The sequence below is a fragment of the Lissotriton helveticus genome, chromosome 1_1 (genome assembly GCF_964261635.1).
Source record: "Lissotriton helveticus chromosome 1_1, aLisHel1.1, whole genome shotgun sequence".
Taxonomy (NCBI): domain Eukaryota; kingdom Metazoa; phylum Chordata; class Amphibia; order Caudata; family Salamandridae; genus Lissotriton; species Lissotriton helveticus.
Window position 1 is genome coordinate 2,089,319,898 of NC_136057.1, and position 21,228 is coordinate 2,089,341,125.

The 21,228-nt window shown below is 41.6% G+C and overlaps 1 protein-coding gene across 1 annotated transcript in view; it reads right to left on the bottom strand.

Annotated features, from left to right (window-relative positions):
- Positions 1-2,623: 2,623 nt before the first annotated feature.
- LOC144756133 (vitellogenin-A2-like) overlaps positions 2,624-21,228 on the bottom strand; it is a 65,460-nt gene continuing 46,855 nt past the window's right edge. The window contains exons 26-34 of the mRNA XM_078645698.1: positions 16,687-16,899; positions 16,425-16,567; positions 15,167-15,305; positions 14,943-15,078; positions 9,215-9,401; positions 5,556-5,644; positions 3,719-3,816; positions 3,444-3,625; positions 2,624-2,900 (exon numbers count right to left, since the gene is read on the bottom strand). Coding sequence (XP_078501824.1) covers positions 3,461-3,625; positions 3,719-3,816; positions 5,556-5,644; positions 9,215-9,401; positions 14,943-15,078; positions 15,167-15,305; positions 16,425-16,567; positions 16,687-16,899 — 1,170 coding nt within the window. The 3' untranslated portion in view covers positions 2,624-2,900; positions 3,444-3,460. The remainder of the gene's footprint in view (positions 2,901-3,443; positions 3,626-3,718; positions 3,817-5,555; positions 5,645-9,214; positions 9,402-14,942; positions 15,079-15,166; positions 15,306-16,424; positions 16,568-16,686; positions 16,900-21,228) is intronic.

Below are 21,228 nucleotides of genomic sequence, written 5' to 3' on the forward strand. Positions count from 1 at the left end.
CATCCCATAATCCACCTTTGCAACCGAATTCAAGTCAACTGGGATAGTAACAACAACTAATACTCTTCATTATAATGTAAAACTTGTTATCAACCATCAACATTATCCATAAAGCCTTCTGTTGAAATATAATGTCTCAGAGTTGTATTTCTACTTTTACTTTGCTTTTGGAACCATACCACTTGGACGATTGCTATAAAGGGATCTTTGAATTATCATAGTTACAGAACACTTTTTAGAGGAAAGTAAATCCATGCAGGGAACGGAGGAATGTAGAATATTTTGCCGTTTTAGCAGTGGGGCTAGAGGCACCGGTAAAAGGCACTTTAGATATTTCCTTACCATTGTGCAATCTTGTTTGGCCATGGAAACTAAAGAACGAGCTTAGAAAAGAGGGTGACTCCATGCAAGAAAAACATGGCCGCTATATTTATTTAAATCACTTTTCCAGGGCATGATTTTGAGAACTGAGAAAGCCATTTCCCTGCCCTCACCCAGAGGAATATTTGAACATGGCAGAGATGAGCAAAACTGGAACCTTAGGGAGAGCCTCATGTTCAAGAGTCCGAGCACCAATGACAATTTCGAGCACATGATAATTCACACAGAATGGCAAATATACACAGCTTAAATCGATTCCAAAGTTCATGCCACCAAACAGAGGGGGGCCGCAGGGCTCAGCTTTGAGCCCTACCCTCTTCAATTTGTATGTTCAACCACTGGCGATGGTGGCTAAGAAAAGAGGGCTCAGGATAGTAGTGTATGCAGACGATTCTCAGTTGGTAGTCACACTCCCCGATGACATCACTCGGGACACTTGTACGTTTCGGAGCGATCTCGAGGCTATCGCAGAGTGGATGACTGCCAACTGTCTCCAGCTTAACGCCAGTAAGTCTGAAGTTCTGCTAGTAGGGAGAGACTCTGAGCTGTGGAATAAGCATTGGTGGCCTGCCACGTTGGGGTTGGCACCTGCCCCTAAACAGGTGGTAAAAAACCTAGGTGTTTGGATCAATACTGCCCTTAGCTTTCGGACCCAAACCAAGAAGGTGGCAGGGATCTGTTTTGGGATATTGAGGTGGCTCAAACCATTGTTAGGTGTTTTTGATCCCCCTATTAGGCAGGTAATCGTCGAGGCTTTGATTCTGTCAAGACTGGACTATGCTAGTTCTCTTTATCTGGGGGCTAACAAGTCAGAAATTGTCAGACTGCAAAGGGTCCAGAATGCGGTGGCTCTAGCTCTTCTTGGCCTCCCGAGAAGATGTACTACATCTAGTGCCATTCGTTGTCTTCATTGGCTGTCTGTGGCAAAACTCTTAGAATTCAAGGCTCTATGTCTTACATTTAAAATCCTGAACTTCTCATCCCCAGGTATTTCTGCATACATTCTACATCCCTTCCCGCCAACATCGTTCGATGGGACAGCATCTAGTGGTTGTCCCTCTGGTGAAAAGTGTCCGTTCTGGAGGGTGCTCCTTCGGTGTTTTGGCTTTGAAACTTTGGAATGCGCTAACTACCTCCATCTGCAGCCGAAACACCTATTTGACATTCCGTAAAACTGTCAAAACATTCCTCTTTCCTCCATTGTAGGCTGTCTCCTTGCTAGAAGCTGTGTAGTTTTCTGCCATCAGCGCCGGGACGCCACTTTGCTGGGGCAGCAGTGCTTTTACAAGTGCATATAACATAACATAACAAAACAGACAACCAGTGGCTATGTTGCTGGCAAATTTTACTGTGGCAAATGTATATCGTTCAGAATGGAGCAACACCTGTGGCCCACATTTCAAAAGTTATGGATAGTAGAAACATTGATTACATTAAGTAGCACAAAAATGTGTTCCAAACATTTTAAACACATAGTGCAGTTTTTAACAAAGAAATATTAATTTCTTAGTATCTCTACTTGACCTAGCTCTCTCTGCGGGGTCACCGCCGATTTTTCTCATTTCTCAGCCTTCCTTTTCTGAACCTGTTTTTGTAGGCTTGTAAGTCCCGAGCATATATTATTCTTCATGTACCCAGGGTCTGTAAGTAAAATGCTACTAGTGGGCAGCAGCACTCATCATGCCACCCACTAAAGTAGCCTTTTAAAAGTATGTCTCAGGCCTGTTAGTGCAGCTGCAATGCAGTTTTAAACTGCCATTGCGACCTGGCTTATTTAACATTTGGTGAACTTTATCACCATTATGGATAACAGTTATTTGAAGTGAATTAAAAAACTACTATGATTACATCTACTTTTGGAGTACCTATAATTTGAATTACGCACCTTGTGCATATCAGAGTGCCCAGGAATTGTCCTTACTCGCTGTAAGGATTGCTTTATTCTATTATTAAACATTTTCCCAGGTCTACTCAGTCTTTTTAATATTTGTATGTCACCCCTATGCTAGGCCCCAAGTATCATAGGGCAGGAGGCATGGTATTTAGAAAATAGGTAATTTCTCTGGAGCAGATAAATGATACTTTTGACTGTATTATTTCCGAGAAAGGGTACCCAATATTTTTTCATTTGTTTGTAAAAACACACACAAATGAATTCAATCAATCTGATTTTTTTAGTGCAGAAGGTAAAATACATATTTCTTACAAAAATGTTGCTGTCAATGAAGTGAAGCCCATGTGGTTCTTTTTGAATGAATGCATTGTTTATTTGAAAATGATATATTTACAGGGATTTTTGTACTGATCATTTTTAAAGGATGACTGGTAAATTAACGGTTTCTAGGCCAATTTAGAACATGTTTTCTGTTTCTACAATGACACATTAATGAAGAAAGATGGTGAAATCTAATCTTCTGAGCGGTTACTCTATTCCACACACTGCAGTTCTTCAGATATGTCAAGCGAAACTTCATCCACGTCTAGTTCCAAATGACCATCAGCAGGATCTAGTTAAGAATCTGTACAAAGAGAGTACTATTACTAATATGGAACTTAGAGGTCAATTCATGCAGTGTTTACTGTAAAAGATCTCAACTTACCTTTTCTGACAAAACAATTTAAAGTGTTTGTTGCTTTTCTATGACAACTTTTGAAATTGTTTGAAACCATTTTATATACCATCATTCATCAAACTGGAAAACAAGAGACACTGATGCATGTCTAATTAACAATCAGTACACTTTGAATCTATTTCAAACTTGTCCTGTATTTAAAGCTCTAATATTTGTGTTTCCTAAAATTGAGGAAACTCTCATTCGTCATCTTTTATCGCTATCTGTTGTTGTACCATTTTCTTGACTTGGATAAGTATTGGAATTATGCTTATCAGAAATGAGCACAAACTGTGTTTGAATATTGAGGTATATATTCATTAACGACTTGTAAGAAACTTGGAAGGTAAATGTGGAGAAAGTGCTCCTGTGTCATTGGATAGGTGGACCCCCTATCACTCAAGGGGATAGACTTGGTATTTAAATGATGGTCACATGATTGTCACTTACTGGTTGTGGACCTTTTCTCATTGGCGAACAGAACAAGATTCCTCTGTAATCCAAGCCTGGACAAAACTCTCCTCATCCTTGGCAACAAATCCATCTGGCATCTGATATTCCTGTTCGCGCTCATCATCATGATGGCCACAAACGCCACAAGTCTTGCCCTTCATCCACAAAGCTGGTGTAACCTTTATGATAAAGCATGAAAGAGACATCTGATATAAATATATGTAATCTTGTCAATATGGTCAAAAATGCAATAGGTGAATGCACAAGAATACCTTGCATGTGACTCTGTCATAGTAAAGCTTCTCAATGCCAAAGTCAGGTGCGATCAAAACTAGCCCATCAGCCTCCTTTTCCATCCTCAATTGAGGCTCTGGAATGAAAAGAAGTGTGTTATGTTTAAAATTCAAAGGAACAGGGGAGAGGATGTGGCCTAACGGCTAGGGCGGTCCATCTCAAATCTGGGGAACTGCGTTTGAGTCTCGGGAATGATGCTCAACAATCTGTGGTTCTGGGCAAATCACTTAATTTCCCCGTGCCTAACAAAAATGAATGTGTCCTTGTGCAATGCAACTGGTGCTCATGTAAAGCAGTCTGATACCTTATACCTTCGGGTCAAGTTTGCGCTATATAAAAAAAGGTAGTATATAATGTACTGAGGAGCACAAGTTGCAGAGATCCAAGAAGTGCTAGAATTAGATATAATAAGTAATGGAAATTTGCATGTTAAGAAATAGGAGGGCTTGGGTCTTTAGGGATAATCGTGGTTCAGAACTGACTCATATTGTATATTAATTTGCCCATGTAGTCTTAATTTGAAACTCAATGAGTTGGCTAATAAGCACAGATTCAAAATGGCAGGTGGTCTACTGATCTGCAAGGATTATGTATTTTCTGGGTGTTCCAAATATTAACAGTCCTTTCATACCCCTTATCATCCTAGTTACACACTGAAAGACCTGAAGTTGGACTGACTCAAAAATGGCAAAAATGTATTTTAATAACTGAGTTATGGTGTGGTTCTAGACATGCAACTCGACAAAATTAAGATGTTTCTTGGAAATATGATTCCCACTTTGTCCAGGGAAAAGCTGCTATTTTAGCATCATCAGAGCAAAATCAAATATAGACCTTGGGCTCAATCTCTCTGCTTTACATAAACCTAGATTAGCCATAAAAAACAGTGCTCAAAATTTTGAAAATGCTAGAATTTTAGGGATAAACATTTTCAGATGTGTTAACACTTCTTGCAAAGAGAGAAAGTAAAACAATCAAATGAGTAACAAATGTATATAATAAGTTGTCAAGTGGATATATTTACTCAAGCAAATGTGTTGATTAAGCATTTTGTTTGTGGATTTTGAAAGCCCAAAGTGCACTTGTTATAATGCTCCTTTTTGTTTTAGCGGACCAATTCTTGTCCAGATATTTGACCCATGCTCCATTGCCGTCCACCTGAACTTTCGGATTTGACCCGGTCTAGTACGACCAGATAGCACAAGTTGGCACTTCATGCTTTTAAGCACTACATTTTCATTTAGCCTTTAAATATTCATAACTCCAGTTATCCTTACTCCAGTTATACTTATTGGATTTTTGTCATTTTGATCCTGTTTTGTTAAATTAATTAAGCTTATTTTTCTCACTAATTATCTTTGTTGTGTGGTGTTTTCACTGTTTTACTGTTTGCAGTGTTACACAAATACTTTAAACTTTGCCTCTTAAATTAAGCCGGAGTGCTCTGTGCCAAGCTGCCAGAAGATGCAGAAAGGTTAATTTAGGGTATGTATCTCACTTACACAGACTAGGGTTGAGGTTCCTGCCTGGGCATGGTGCATATCACTGCCAACCAGAAACCCAATTTCTAACAGTAGAGAAGGGAGCAGGGTCAAAAGAAATTATATTGAAAGTGGAAAGAGTGACCAGGAGGCAGTTGAATGCAATGATACAAAGCAGAGAGCCAATGGAGATCAACGAATTGTACGTGAGCATTATGCCCTTATATTTGAATTGATATCATACATGAATATAGTACACGTAAGCTATTAGTGCCATTTCTAAATATAAGCACACAATGTTTTTATCAATAGGGCAGGTTCTTTGATTACGTACCAGAATGAGATTCATATGGCAGGCTATTCACCTCAATACCATTTATGGTCAGCTTCAGGGAGTCAGCAGATGGATACATGTCAATATCACTGAAGAGGGAAAAGAACAGATTATATATATATATTTGTTAAATAGCTGTTGTCTAGATAATAAAAATCATCCCTCACTTTATGAAAAGTTTGTAGCCATTCGGTACAACACTAAGGGTCTTATTCAAGTTTGGCAGATGGCTGCATCATCACAAACATGAAGGAGATCCTTTATGCCTCATTACAAGTGCCTTAGGATATAATGCACTTTTAATAAGACAGGTGGGATGGCCAGGGCATATTGTTAAGTACGCTGGAGTAATCAGAATAATATAAGTAATTCTGTGTCTGTCTTTGGGAGGAAATTACCAATATTTACACAGTTACCCTTCTTGTTTGATAAGGAGTACTTTTGGGTGGGGAATTAGCAAAGAAACTAATTTAGCAAGTGCTGCTCTTTGTGTTGTTTTGCATTTAGCACAATTTCTTAGTGTTACATGCATCCTTGCGTCTGTTTTGGAAGCAAGGGTGCATTTTGCCCCATGGAAATGAAGCTAAATGCAGCATTAAGTTGGGGGAGAATCCTACCCCAAAAGCACATTTAGCTGTGCACGCTGCTATTCTTGTTCTATTGCATTCAGTTATATTTCTTAGTGTAAAATGCATCCTGGAATCCACTTAGGAAGTGAGTTGGCATTTAAACACTGTATGCAGAATTACTCTGCTTTTGTAATTCTGCAGAATTTCATAGAATTCTTAGAGTAGTCGCATGATCAAGCCACATGGATTTACGGGAGTTAAGCCCTCACCTACTCTAAATCAGGCCCGAGGGGGGTCATTACGATAGCGGTGAATCTGCCACCGACAAACTGTCATATGATAATGACGGGCAGGTCCGCGGCGGGCGGAAAATCGGCCTGCCATGCATCTGACAGGCTCCTTGAGCCCACCGGTGTGGCAGAGGCCTTCCCATCCCAAAAATGGTGGCAGTTCCTACCTGGCACCGCCGATGGGATTACGACGTGCCTCCCAGCAAGCCTTTCCATGGTGGTTCATCTACAATGGAAAGTCTGGTGCGGATGGACTTTGGGGGCCCGTAGTTGGCCCCCTCTGCTCCCGCCGCAATGGAAAACATGGCACTTGCGGACGCCGTGTTGGCGGCCACATTGTAATTCCATATGTGGGACCGCTGCCTTATAGGTGGGCGGCCTCCAACCCCGGGACAATGGCGAATGGACAGACGTCTGTACGCCATCATAATCAGGCCCTTAGTTCTGATTGCAAGGTGGGCTTGCACTATGAAACTTAGAAAGAGACACAAACCCTTTCTGCAAAAATAAAGGTGCTGCTACCTCTGAAGCATCAACAAAATCAAAAGGGGCTCTCAATGAATTGCTGGGCACAGACTACTCACTAATCGAGGATTTCCTTTTGGCCTGGTGCACATTCCTATAAAAGAACATGTGCCAGACTGATGTTCCAGAAAGGTAAGTTGCATAATAGTGCCCCAGGATGTGGACTTCACCTACCTCCTACACCACTGAGGTAAACAATCCTGTTCACTGACTCAGTGTTAGGCAGCATAGACAGAAGTACACAGGTTGACTTGAAAGGACATCTTGCACCATGTAAGCATTGTCTGTGTTCTTGTTTTTTTGTTCTTGTTTTTTTGTTCTTAACATGATAACAGTTTTCCTTGTGATGGCGTGGATCTTGCCTGTGTCTTCAGTGTTTTCATGTTTATTGTTTGTTGCAGTTATCTACTACATTTTTACATATGCTACATTCCTCAGTTCACATTTTGTCATGCTGTTAGTACTCATAAAAAGGCCAAATTCAGAGTTAGATAATTACAAATGTGAGATGGATGTCCTATGTCTGATTCCCCGGGCTGCAGTACAATCTACCCCAATCTGAAGCAGCAATGTATTTTAAGAAATCTTTCAGCCCATATCCTCTATTACATGACAGTGAACTTTAGGAGGTATGCAATTAAATCCACAGATCAGTGCAGACGATGCTGGCAAAATCTCAGTCAACACTAAAAGATGGCGGGTTTGGTAAAGGGAAATATTGCTCTTTGGTGGCCTTTTTGGATGCCTCCACTTCATTTAGTATTAACCAACACAAATCATTCTTGAGGTAATGAAATGCAGTACTTTGGCACTTTCTCATAGTTCACATAAAAATGTATGCTGTTGAAATAGTTTTTGTAACAAACAGAAATACAGTGCTTAAAAGACACATTCTTAAAACAAAATTAAATGTTAAAAAATGCTTCCAGTGGAGGCATGCTAATCATCTTGCGGCAAAATAAATGTGGCAAAATTCTGGAACTCCCTCCCAATCTCCCTTCGATCAGAACCCAACCTTCTGCTCTTCCGGAAAAAAATTAAAAACCCTTCTTTTTAGCAGATAAACCAGACCCCGCCATAGACATCTGTGAAACAGTAATTCTCTCTAGCGCTAGGACGCCTGCGGGTAGCTATCGCGCTATACAAATACCAATCCAATCCAATCCAATCCAATCTTCTTGAATACATTGGTCTTGAATACATTGACCTGCAGAAAATAGTAGCAGATACAAAACTCAGCTGCGCCCAAAATAGGGTCATGTATTATATGCATATTTTATATTAATAACGTTCTCATCAGGAGACACTTTTGCCTTGCAGATTAGCACCACAAAAGGTGTGGACATATAAAAGGTCCTTAGTTGGCCCATCACAATCAGTTCAAATTGTTAACTCCTTTGGGTTATTTCCATTGAAGGTGCACATGCGCCAATTGTGTTTAATTGTGGGTGTTGTGTTTGAGCAATATTTCATGTGTGGCACAGGTCAAAGCAATTTTGCTGCACATAGACCGGGTGACATTCTAGTTCATGTACCTTCAGGTCCCCTGCTCCATGCTGGTATTTACATTCTAAATGACAGTGCTAAACTTTTGAAACTGTCAGCCTTATTCAGCCAACAGTATTGTCCAGAGAACATTGCTTCTGCCATTCTTACTTTTAATCTGCTGATCCTAATTCAGGATTACTTGTGCACTTTTGCAGAGAATGAACTATCCACTGAGCATTGCCCATGACTGATCTATGTTCTTCTGCAAGTTTATTTGTACCATTTTCATTTATGCTACTTTTTTCATAAACAAGATACCTCTGCTCAGTAATTTTTCTGGATGAATTTTAGCCCACAGTAAAAAAGACTCATCTATACATTTATGAAAGTAAATGGTGATATGACATTATTATGATTACTGTGTTGGTTTGCTGCATTTATGTGACTACATTGCTGCTTACACTAACGAGTGTGTCCATGCGCCCCAACAATTTAAAGTAAACAAATGGCGAACAATGTGCCAAAAGAGGTCAAATTAGATCTGCCATATATTTTTTAAGTAAATTCATTACATCCAATGCTCAAATGAAACCATATTATTTCATTGAGGTCATCAAACTGTAAAAACTGTATATTGATGTTGGAATAGTTGTGGCAGAAGGTTAGCTATTCATCTCTCCTCTCAATAGAATCACAATTATCCTTAGACAATCATCACAAAACCTCCAAAGATACACCACACACTTTCATGTTTGAGTATTTATCTTGTAAAACTGGAAAAACTCACTAGCTGCCCAGTTTGACATTGATGGCTTTCTGGTCAGGAGAGTCTTCCACTTTCTTCATCATCACCAGGAAATTCAGCTCAAGGCTACAGTCTTGGGCCAGGACATGGTAGCAGCTTCTGGCCATCGAGTAGTTAAATGCAACGTCATTGAATGTGGTGATTCTATCTTTGGAAACCGTGCAGTCACCTAAGAAATATTCAATTCAAATTCAATTAAGCATATCATGATCTCACGCAAGAAGAAGAAAACGGCAACTCTAAATACACAGACATTGACTAACAAAAACTCTAGGAGAATGTATTTATTTTTATTTTGAAGGTTTTGTATAGCGCGAACTAGACCCTTGCGGGTATCAGAGCGCTTTTCAGGGCAGATGTAAACAACAGAAACCTGTGTAGAAAAATATAGTTGAATCTAATACGAACTAACATCTAATACAAGCTAGCAGTTATATTACAAGAAATATACCTAGTTCGTGTAAATTGGAAGCAATATGATTCACCATTGGGACCTGATCTCACCACCCTTCTACCACACTTAAACCATTAACAACTTTCCATTGTCTTCTGAAGGGCCTGCAGATGGGCTTTAGAGAAATGAATGGACTTTAGCATCCCTTTTTCTTTCTATTCTTGACACTGCCTTCCTAATGCTTGATACAAAGGATAATGAGGGTGCTGACCGGGGAATCAAAAATGAGCCATAGATAGCAATTGTTATCCATAACTGCCATCCAAATCTAAAGAGTATGGTTAACTGTCAGAAATTAAAGCCTTATTTCAAAACCTACAATTGTATATGTTTACTATTCTGGTCTTCTAGAGGACAAAGGGCCAGATGTTTGAACATTTTCTTAATCACAAACACTCCAAGGTGGTCTTTTCAATCTCAAACATTTTTGCAGTGCGTGAATCCTGTTGTAGCATCTGGTAAAGTTGTACCGACTCCTTATGCTATTCTGGATGGATACTGGCGTACTATTAGGAAGAAGCATGTTGTGGGCGTGGCTTTCAAATACTGAATCATTATGCAATGCTTTAATGGTTTACCACTGTAATTACAGTTGCTAACCAATGAAAAGATACCGAGCCTCCAGTTTCGATCGTAACCAAGTCACAAAATGTGAAAGTTGAAAATTTTTCAGGGAGAGTAGTCAGTTGTCCAGAGGACAGATGGTCACTCCATCGGAGTCAGACTTTTGCAAACAGATAAAATAGTGCATAGATCGGTTTGCATAATTGCACACTGGTCGCAAAAATCTGAGACTGGTACATTAGTGCATCTGGCACTGGTGATCCCTTAGAAGCGAGTGCATTTTCTTCTTTATAGACAAGCATGTGTTTTTCATCACAGTATCATTCTTTCATGAACTGTAATGTACATCTTTGTAGACTGACTTGCATTGCACTATTCAAAGATGATGTTTTGAACCTGATGAGTCATGCGGAAATGTCTGTGTCTGTTTTTAACTTGAAACCACAGTTTATGATGTTCCAGGATCCACTCAAAGATTGCATCTGCAATTATAGCAATAGGGTGAAGCCTCAACTATGAACATCAGCCTCACATTGAAACTGAAAACATGTGATTGGTATAAACAGCCCTTAGCCCCACCATCCAGTTCCAGGAGTTTCTCTGCAATCAAACCCCTTTCCCTCTCTTAATACCTTTCTCCCAGCCCTCTTACCCCTTCCCTCTAACTCTTCTCCTCACTCAAACTTTAACTCTAGATGAGTGTTTTTAACATGAGGGGCAGGGCAAACGAATGTCTAGAGAGCAGGCATTGTTTACATGCCTCTCCATAGTGGTCTGTTTATCAAAGTATGTAATTGTAGTCACTGCATTAAACTAATGCCTCATCCCAAAAAAGTCTGATCCTTGCTGCCTTTAACTGTTGTTCTCGTCTGCACAAATTCACACAACATGGTCCTAAGTAAAGGTTAGGCCACCATCGAAACATGCATTCTCCTTAGAGGCAGAGCCTCAGAGTAAAGAGGACTTTTATGGGCAGCAGAGTTAAAACACAGGGGTTGCTCTGTGTGAGTGACTGTATTTTGATGCATGAGCATACATGCGCGTGAATCTCAATGAAAGTTTGTGTTTTGTTGTCTGTATGTTTGCCAATGTGTGACTGAGTATCTGAAGGAGTAAATGAGTATCCCTGTCTGAGGAGTGGTGGATCTCATGCAATGCATTCCTAGCAATTCATTGAGGCTCTTAATCCTACTGAAGTCAATTGAAGTCTACTGAAGAACTAACATTCCGCCTCTTTACGCAGTCAGAGGAGGGGGGGCTCCTGCAGTACGGCTCGAGACCTGGAGTGAGATTTTTAGCTGCAGCTCAGAGGGACACGGTGGCGGAGAGCAGCATTGACACCGGCCGAGGGCGGGGTCAGGTGCTGGAGCTTCTCCAGAGGGCTTGCCACAGTGCACTGGGTGCACAAACGCCCATATAACATTAAAAAGAGGGTGCTAAGATCTAGCGATTGAGGCGGTCAAGACGGGCGGAGGACTGGAGCCCTTCAAAGGCTTGACCGCTCAGCTGGGCCCATCTCGGGGCAAGATGTCTACAACCTGTCTTGATTCCCTTAGTGCATACCAAGATCTACCTGCAGACTACCGCAGCCACCTATGCCCTCAGCCTTCTACCCCTACCGCCATCACCAGCCCAGGGATCCCTCCCGGCCCAAGAACACCGCCCCTGAGTCCAACAACAGCTTGAAGGCCAGGCTGAAAGCAAGAACCCCAGCAATGGTGAGAAGATCATGTTGAGTAAATATGTAATATATATTTGACCAACCCTTCAATCCCCTAAAATGTAACCATGAATGAATTTGCAACTTGTATATATGTAACTCTAACCACTAGTATCGGTAGTAGACGTATGTACTTACTACCATTCTTATGTGGGTTTATCTGTTTCTGATATTTATGTAATTCATGTACTCTATCCTTATTTAATGTAACTGGCTCTATTGTACAGCGCTCTGACACATTTGGGTAGAGTTTGCGCTATATAAAAACGTGCAAATAAACAGACAAGCTTTTTTCAGAAAGTGAAAGTGCTTTGCACGAAAGCCATATGAAGTCTTCAAGTAAGGTTTATCTTATAAATAAGGGTGGCAATGTATGAATTAAAGGTTTCAAGCTAGAAAACAGCCACACACACACACACACTCCTTTTATTTTGAACTTCTCTCTTGCAGCTAAACTCCCTTCTTATTAACATCATTAAAGGTGAAAGCCTGACTCAAACCTTGTCTATAAGATGGTTTTTCATCTTTGTCATGACATGTGCATTTGAAGTTAGAGCAGTTTTTATTTTTGCGAGTCTATAATATATATATTTCCAAAAGTGTTCCCTGCATTAAGAACGCACTCCACAGCAGGTCGGTTTCACATCCTTTATTTCCAAATGAAAGTGTAATTTCATTCCGACCTTTTTAAATCCTCCTGCCTGACGCGATTCAAAGCTTTCCTGCTTCTTTTTCAAAGGCATCCGTGAATTCATAGCAATGTTCCTTGAACACAGTATTCTATGTGCTCTTTCATTTATAGGCCTCTGGTGTGCCTTCCTCAGTGGATTTTATTTGCTGTTGCACGCTGGTACTTGTAGTCACGTTTGGCAATTAAATTATACCTTCCAGTAGGTTCTGTGAACTTCAGTAACTTTAAAGGACAGATTAAGCCCTCCAGTGGGCCTCGGAATGCAATTTCACTTTCCCAATTCATTGCGCTGCTGTGTCTAATGAGGGGCTGCAGGAGGGGAATTTTCCTTTCCGATGCAGACCCAGCAGCGCAATGAATTGGGAAAGTGAAATTGCATTCCGAGGCGCACTGGAGGGCTTAATTTGTCCTTTAAAGTTACTGAAGTTAACAGAACCTACTGGAAGGTAAAATTAATTGCCAAATGTGACTACATTTGAATGCGTGTGACTCTCTTATATATACACGATCAAATCATGGGCCCTTGCCGAAACGCGTCATAGCCCATAATGAGTAAATAAAGGAAGATATGTGAAACTTTAGACTGCACTGTCGTTTTCTGGCAAAGTGATTCGGAGCTCCAGGCCCACTGGAGGGCTTAATTTGTCCTTTAAAGTTACGAGAAGTTAACAGAACCTACTGGAAGGTATAATTAATTGCCAAATGTGACTACATTTGAATGCGTGTGACTCTCTTATATATACGATCAAATCATGGGCCCTTACCGAAACGCGTCATAGCCCATAATGAGTAAATAAAGGAAGATATATGAAACTTTAGACTGCAGTGTCGTTTTCTGGCAAAGTGATTCGGAGCTCCAGAAGCGGTTTTGGATATATTCTGTGCACTTCAGGATTTAACACTAATGGCCAAAAATGAAAACTAAAAAGCATGGAGATTAGCATTTTTTTTCAGGTCAGTTGGTAATATCTGGGGCTGAGCTTTCTGGAAATGTCAACTGAGATGTGCAAAATATAATTATGAGGAGTGTTGCCCTTTTGCTACATACAATGATAACAGGTGCCACAAAACTATGAACACAATTGTGCTTAGCGCCAGGATAGGGTAACAGTGGACAATCAAGTACTGAGAAGTTAAAAAATGGTAATGACAGGAACCTTAGAAATCATTCTAGGCCCTTTCCTTGGGAATAACGATGGGTCAAGATCAAAATGACATAGGTGCCCAAGCCAACAGTGGCAGTGGACAGGAGTGACAATACAAATTTTAGTGGCACAATTAACCCCTTAAGTGCGGCGCACGTTCAGCGAACGTCGCGTGCACTACCTCGGTAGTGCTGCGCACGTCAGTTGAACGTTCCGGCCCCACCCGCGAAATAGAACGTTCTGCACCAGCGCGGAATGTTCAGAGCAGCGAAGGTGTTAAAGACTACAGCAAGTTACACAAAGATTAGCCATGAGTGGTACAAAACATGTCTAAAACTATTATAGTCAATATCAGTGAGCAGAGGTGTGACCGACAGATGAAAGACATTTAATTTTAGCCCACCAGTAGGACTGGCCAGTTATGAGCTTTTACACGTGTCAAACTATTACAGTTTATAGCACATTAGGAGAGGGGAGAGGGAGCCTGAACATGAGAAAGGCATTACATTTCAGACCTACAATGTGAATGGCCAGAAGTGAGACCACTTGGGTTTGATTCCATTAAAGTCTATAACATGTAGAAACATGTAGAAACAGGACAGGAAGGAGACTGAACTGCCTAGGCCAACAGTCTGAATGAAGAGATTTGACACAATTAATGACGGTGTGATAATTTGTGTAAGCACTGAAAAACAACCAGTGAGAAATTAATGTGACTCAGAAATGTATAAACACGAATACCCACTGACTTTCTACATTTTCTAACATTTTAAAACACTGAAAAATACCCACTGTAATTCATAAAAAATAAGCACTGAAAAAAGGGCACCCTAGTCATGCATTATTTATGCGCATTTGAAACTTAGAAAACCTCTATGTGAGTAAATGAAAGAATTGTATTAGAAAAGGCACTGCTTTTTTTAGGACTTCCACTGATTTAATTTATTGATATTCCAGTGCCAACAACAGATGTCAGAAGAGATCCTATATTTTTCAATTTGCAAAGTTTGTATTTTATGATTTTAGCATACATATCTGATATTGTCTAATGTGAATAAACCCTAAAGCTAACTCCAATATGATTTTTACATCCGAGATCAATAGAACATGTTGATATGACTACTGGTCATATTCACCTCTCAGTTTGTCTAGGAGGTGTTCTGGGGCTTCAGCGAAAGTATTCCAGCTGGGCGATTGAATGTCGGAGGTCTGGATGGGGCGACCAGCCGGGATCGCAACAGGGAGCTGAATGGATCTGTAATAAAGTGTGAGCTGCAGAGGAAACAGTAACAAAGCATTACATTTGATCAGCTTTCTACATAGACAGGAATGTGCTACTATCAGCAGTTGCAATATTTACCCTTGGAATCTGCATAACTGCATCAAAGGTTCTTGGGGAGCTCAGAGAAAGGATGATTTTTGCTTGCTTAGAGGGATTTTTCTGTAACTTTTCAGAGAATCCAGCTATAAGAGCAGCTCCTGGAACAAACTGTGCAGCCCTGTAAGTGAAATAAATCATTAGTTTCTGATGCAGACATGGTACATGGGCTGAGGTGTCAGGATTTTCATCATGGGGTGCACTGCATTATAAACAATAAACTTGGCATAGTTAATGCAGGTCTTTGTTGAAGGCAAAAAAAGGGCTGATAGTTTCCATCTTTGCTTCTGTCTCATGCTTTGTATGTAGAAATGTATGTATGTGTGTGTGTGTGTGTGTGTGTGTGTGTATATATATATATATATATATATTATATATTTATAGGAAGAACAAAGGCCTGTAAATTTTAGGAATGATCATAGATAGGCATACAGAGGGTGCCAATCTAATGGCGAGGGAGTGTGGTGTAATGTCACGGTGGATAGGTAATGGATGAGTGGAAAATATTCTGTGAAGATGCATGTCTTCTGATTCAATATCCTGAATGTGAAGGGAGTGAAGGATTGCCCTCTGGTCTTTACCCATAGTTTTCAGTCTAGTGATGTCTTGGCTCCTGGTGTGACATTGTCTACTAGAGATAACTAGATTTGTAGCAAGCATTACTAAGGAAAGTGGTGTGAGACATTGGGGCATCTTATTGATAGGGACCTTGATTAAATAATTTTCGGTATAAGGCACCAATTTTGCTGAACGAATTTGATTAAATATTGGAAACAGGCCACTAGAGGCAATAGAACAGACAACTATATATGTTTTGTTAAAGGGTATTCTCTATTCATTTAAAGGAAAAGTAATTGGAAACATTGCTCAAAGAAAAAGGATACAGAGAACTGTAGAACTAATCAGTAAGCACAAGAGTGTGTTGTTTAGAAAAAATATGCAACTTTGTGGATGAACACAATCTAAGCTTTGTTGGTTTTGAGAAGACAACTTTCTTTTTGTTTGCACTGTTGCAATACGCTTATGCTTTCAACGCAACATATTTTACCCGCAGAGCTCACAGCATGTTCAGCCCTAGTTAAGCCTCATGAGACATGGAGCGGACTTACGATTAAAAAAAATGTGCACGTCATCCAAGGGAAGTTATCTTTATGCAGCGCATCTACAACATAATATGTAGTACTGTTCGTTTTTGAACATGCACAATAAGTAATTTACAATTACAAAAAGTAAATATTACCATTTTCCAGCCGATTTCAGTTTTGATGGGATTCTTGGCCACTCAACCTTCAGCCTCAAGCCCGGTTGACTGCCAAAGTGACCAGTTTCAGCCTTTGCTGCAATTTTGTAGTCTTGGCAATTCTGACCCCATTTCACATAGGCCTAAAATCAGGATGTAAAAGACACCATTTATTATTAGAGTTGAAGCTTTCAGAGGCAGAGTAGATATTACCCTTCTCAGTGTTTTCTGTTTTTTTTCTGGTTGTCTTTGAATACCTCACCTGTGCCTCATGAGAGTTGACAACAACCGCATTTGCACAAGCGCGCCACCTACTGGCGGCAGCGATTTCCACTGCATAGGCCTGGATCTGGGGCTTGGAGCTGCGGTAGTCGGCGTACACGATCACCTGGTATCCTTGTTTCTTGTTGTCATTTCTCACCGCTTGAGCAGTAACTGCCAGCACTGGAGGTTTGTTGTCTCCCATAAATGCAGGCTAAAGACAAATGACAAAAGTTTAAAGCAGCAATTTACTTGGAGCACTAAAACCCTGCATCAGTACTTTTCAGGCATGTTGAACTGTTGCATGCTTCAGAAGAGGTTGTAGAGCCCTTTAGGCTTCTTTAAATGTCTCTTGTACACCCCTTCTGAGTTCCCTAGTTGGAACTTGCAAAACGATTTGAGTAGCTTTTTAGTCTCTACAATACACATGAAACCGGTCACATACTTGAGGATGAGCAAAATCCCACGAATCCCTATACCCTACTTCCAGACATGCCATGACATGTGACACAGTCTCTTTGTCTTTCAAATAACCATTGGACACATTTTGGTAACTTTACTACCTTCTGTGGATCTCGTAAAAACTATTCCAGATGCCCATCACCTGTTTATGTTGAAAAGCAATACCACCCACTCTAGTTTATTGTAAAGAACAGACAGGCCTCTTCTTCTTTCTTTCAAACTGCAATATTGATTCTCTTACTTGTCATAAACAACAGTAATTTATATTCTAAAGTGACTCAGAAAAACGAATTATTTCCATTATTTGTGCTACCCACACACCTCTAACACATCATCTAGATTATTAACAAAACACTAATGCAGTGCTCAATTAGGTACAAAACACCGATGTATTGTCTTCATTTCATTACGAAGAGTAACACATCATCTAGATTATGCACAGAGCAATGTGATTTTGCAGGCCTTAGGCCTTTGTGCACTTTGTTATGGCTAGCATTGTTCTCTCTCTGTAAAACATGGTAAAATTGGTTTTCACCCTATTAATATATTTAAATTACCTATAGGTCCATAGTAAAGTGGTTAGTGGTAAAGTGGTGGCTCTCAACTGCGCAGCCCATGATTCCCTCCCAAATGGTAATGTGTGTTACAAATCTACATAACATCTCCACCATCTGATACGTGCACATAACACTAATAATGTGTTCTGACTATACTATATAGAACAATATTAACTACACTGGTTGTTATTAAGAAAGGAAGGTGTGAGAAGTTGGCCTGGTATATGCTGTCCACTAATTAAAGTGGGCACCTTGCACCAGCCTAACGACCCTTATGATGTATGAGGTCAAAGATAACATTTAGAAAATTATCCTAGTGGTAGCTGTGGATAGCAGCCTTCAGGCGTAATGTAGAAGGAATATATAGCAGCTTGTCTTACCAGAATATCACCTCTTGAATGACTAAATGAAGGAAAGCCACACAGTAGTTATATATAAAAATATGTATTTATAAATATAACACTCTCTACTATCCTCTACACGAGGATTGAACACAAAGCACACAATACGAGAGCAATAGACCAGGTGTAAGTAGCTCAATACACCGTGGGCTCCAGGGGGAGACTAGACCATGTACTAAAATAGTGGTATAATAGTTACAACTGAGGGACTCCACAGAGGCCGGGTGCAGTGTAGGAGCACAGCGGCGGGCTCCATACAATTCGATGGGGAAGTCGCGGTTACACTTTTAAAGTGTAAGGACCCTTCTAGGAGGACTTCGAGTGAACCCCTTGGAACTTAAGAGTTTGAAGAGGCACCCCACCCATGGATACCGAAGTACCAGAGTTACCTATCCCAGAGGAGCCGGGTGCTTAGGTCTGAAGAGGCTTAGGAAACTGCTGTTGTTTTCAATAGAGAGCTGCAAAGAAGTACTGCTGCCGTGAAGGTGAAAAGGGTTCGGTGGAATCCAAGCCTGGATTACGGATGAAAGGAACGTGTTAGCAGGGGGGACAGAGTCTGGGTCACTTCAGAGAGATGTGGGGCTTGGGAGACGAATGCCCACTGATGTTGGGTTCTTCAGGTGCGAAGAAGGGATGCTTGACTCTGCAGCCACAGGGACCAGGAGACGACGAGGACAACCAGGAGCCGGATGCAAGTTGTCCCATGAAGGATGTTGAGTGCTGAGAGATCGGTGTTCGGCGGTGTTGGACTTGGCCCTTTGTGGCTAAAGTTCCTTAAACATTTGCCTTCCTACTAGACCTTTTTCTGACATTATGTTGCCGACTTAGATGCTTTAGGCACTTTGCCACTTCTGATCAGTGTTAAAGTGCAAGTGCTCCCTTTATAAAGTGTTATGGTAATTGGTTGTCCATAATTGGTATGTTTGCCTTACTAGTAAAGTCCCTAGTAAAGTGCACAATGTGTGCCAGGGCTGGTAATGCAAATGCTACTCGTGGGCCTGCACCACAAATTGTGCCACCCACACAAGTAGCCCTAAAGAGAGAACTCAGGCCTGCCACTGCAGTGCCTGCGCGCAGTGTGCTAACTGCCATGTTGTCCTGATAAGTGCACCCACTTGCCTGTCCTTACCCGTCCCTTTCCATGTACATCAGACACCCTTTTGGTAGGTCCAAGGTACCTCCCCTGGGCAGGGTGCAGTGTCTGTGAAGGTTAGGACATGTCCTGAGGTGTGTACCATGTCCAGACAGTGAAATACTCTCCATTTAGTTTTTCCCTGTTGCAAGGCCATCTTGCCCATAGGACAGAATGGGGAAGGCTGTGTGAAATGTTTCCATCCTATCTTCCCATAGGCTTAAGATGGAGAGGTGATGTTTAGTGTGCCTGAACTCTTAATTTAAAAACACATCTTTTTGTTAAGGGGGTTTCTTTTTGCATTGTGTGTTTAGAAACCGCGCTTTTAGAAGTGGCTGGTTTCTTTGTTCTAACAATTCTGTGTGTCTCTGCTTGATTGTGGGTTGACTGTCTGGATTTGAATGTGATATGATCTGCAGAATATCTTGACCCAGGAGGTGAGACAGCAACAGGCTGACCTGCATCTGGAGTGTAGGGGGGAGGAGTAGCCCCTGGAGGTGAAGAGGCCTGGGCTGCTGCCATAAAAGAATTGCTCCACCTCCTGCTGAGTGATTGAGGAAGCAGACCCCCAATAATCAAAGGAAGAAGGTGTCACTGGCAGGGAGACATCCAGAACTCGTTTGGACATGGGTCAGTGCCCCCTGAACACAAAGACTTCAAAGACATTTAGGGGTATAACTACCAGAGCTGAAACCCCTGAACGTTGGACTGATCAAGACTGAAAAGGATTGAAACTATGTCATGGTCAAGAGGAACCTCTGCCAAGGAAGAACAGCTTAAGAGACTGAAGAGAAGGACTGACCCTTGCTTTGTGTTCTGGGACTGGCCTGCAGTTTGCTGATTTAACTAAGTAGAGCTAAGGGACTTTGCTGTGTGCTGTGTCCCCCTGCTTGAAAGGACTTTGCCATGTGCTGTGTCCCGAAGTAACTTGTCCCCAAGGGCCTGAGGAGAGCTGGCTCCCGGTTGTGGAAACTCAGGAGCATCAAAGTTTCCAAGTGTGTATCAGCGGCGCTGTGTGCCTGTGCTTTTTGCAGCTTGAGACCTTATGAAGCATTGCTCCAGGACTGTGTGGCCCAAAACTCAACTGAGTCTCAGCAACGCTTTGTGCATGTGCGTTTGCAGTCTGAGACTGCCCTTGGGGTCTGTGGTGCTGGTTGGAAAGTGCCCCGTGACTGCAGTGACCGAGCAGCGTAAATTATTGTCCACGCTGCTGTGAAGTGCTTGTAGCCTGAGCCTGTATCGTAACGGAGGCTGCGGATCAAGATCGCCGCAGCCGACCTGTGCCGCAAAGTGCTTAGGGATTTTGTTAAGATAAGAAAGTCCGAAAGTAATCATGATCGTTGTTCGCAAGAGGAATCTGCCCAAGATGGTCAGCAACGGAAAAGGCAGCAGGAGCGCAGGAGCAGCAGGCCAGTCAGTTTCGGTTAGGTGCCGGCGAATGCAGGGGAGTGATTCCTTCACTCCAAGAGAGATTCCTCAATCGTCTTAAGTGCACCACACCACAGGACCTGCAAGGAGCCTGTATGGAGCAAAGGCATGAACTAAGCTTCGGACAGAAAGAGGGACGAAGCTGAGGTCGAGGTCCAGAGTTTCCAGACGGTCGAAGGTCAGTGGTTTCTTCTTGTAGACTCTTGTCCACATAAAATCTAAAGTCTTACAGACAGGTAAGCCCTTTTGTACCCACGGGAGAGGGTTGGAAAGATTTGGGGGACCCTCCTAGGTCAGGACAGAGGGGTGGTTACACCCATGTCCTTTGTCCAGTTTCATGCCAGAGCAGGAGCCAATGGCTCCCAGAACTGGTTTGAGCTGGACTATGCACAGGGACACCAAATGTGCCTTCAGTGCAGACTTACAGACACTCTCAGAGTGCACCCACCCAGCCCCAGTGCACTAAACCCTGTCTGGGAGGTGGTCACACCTCCCTGTGACAGGATGCCTATTGTGTTGCCTTCCTCTGCTCAAGCTTGGCTCAGCAGCAGGAGGGCAGAAAT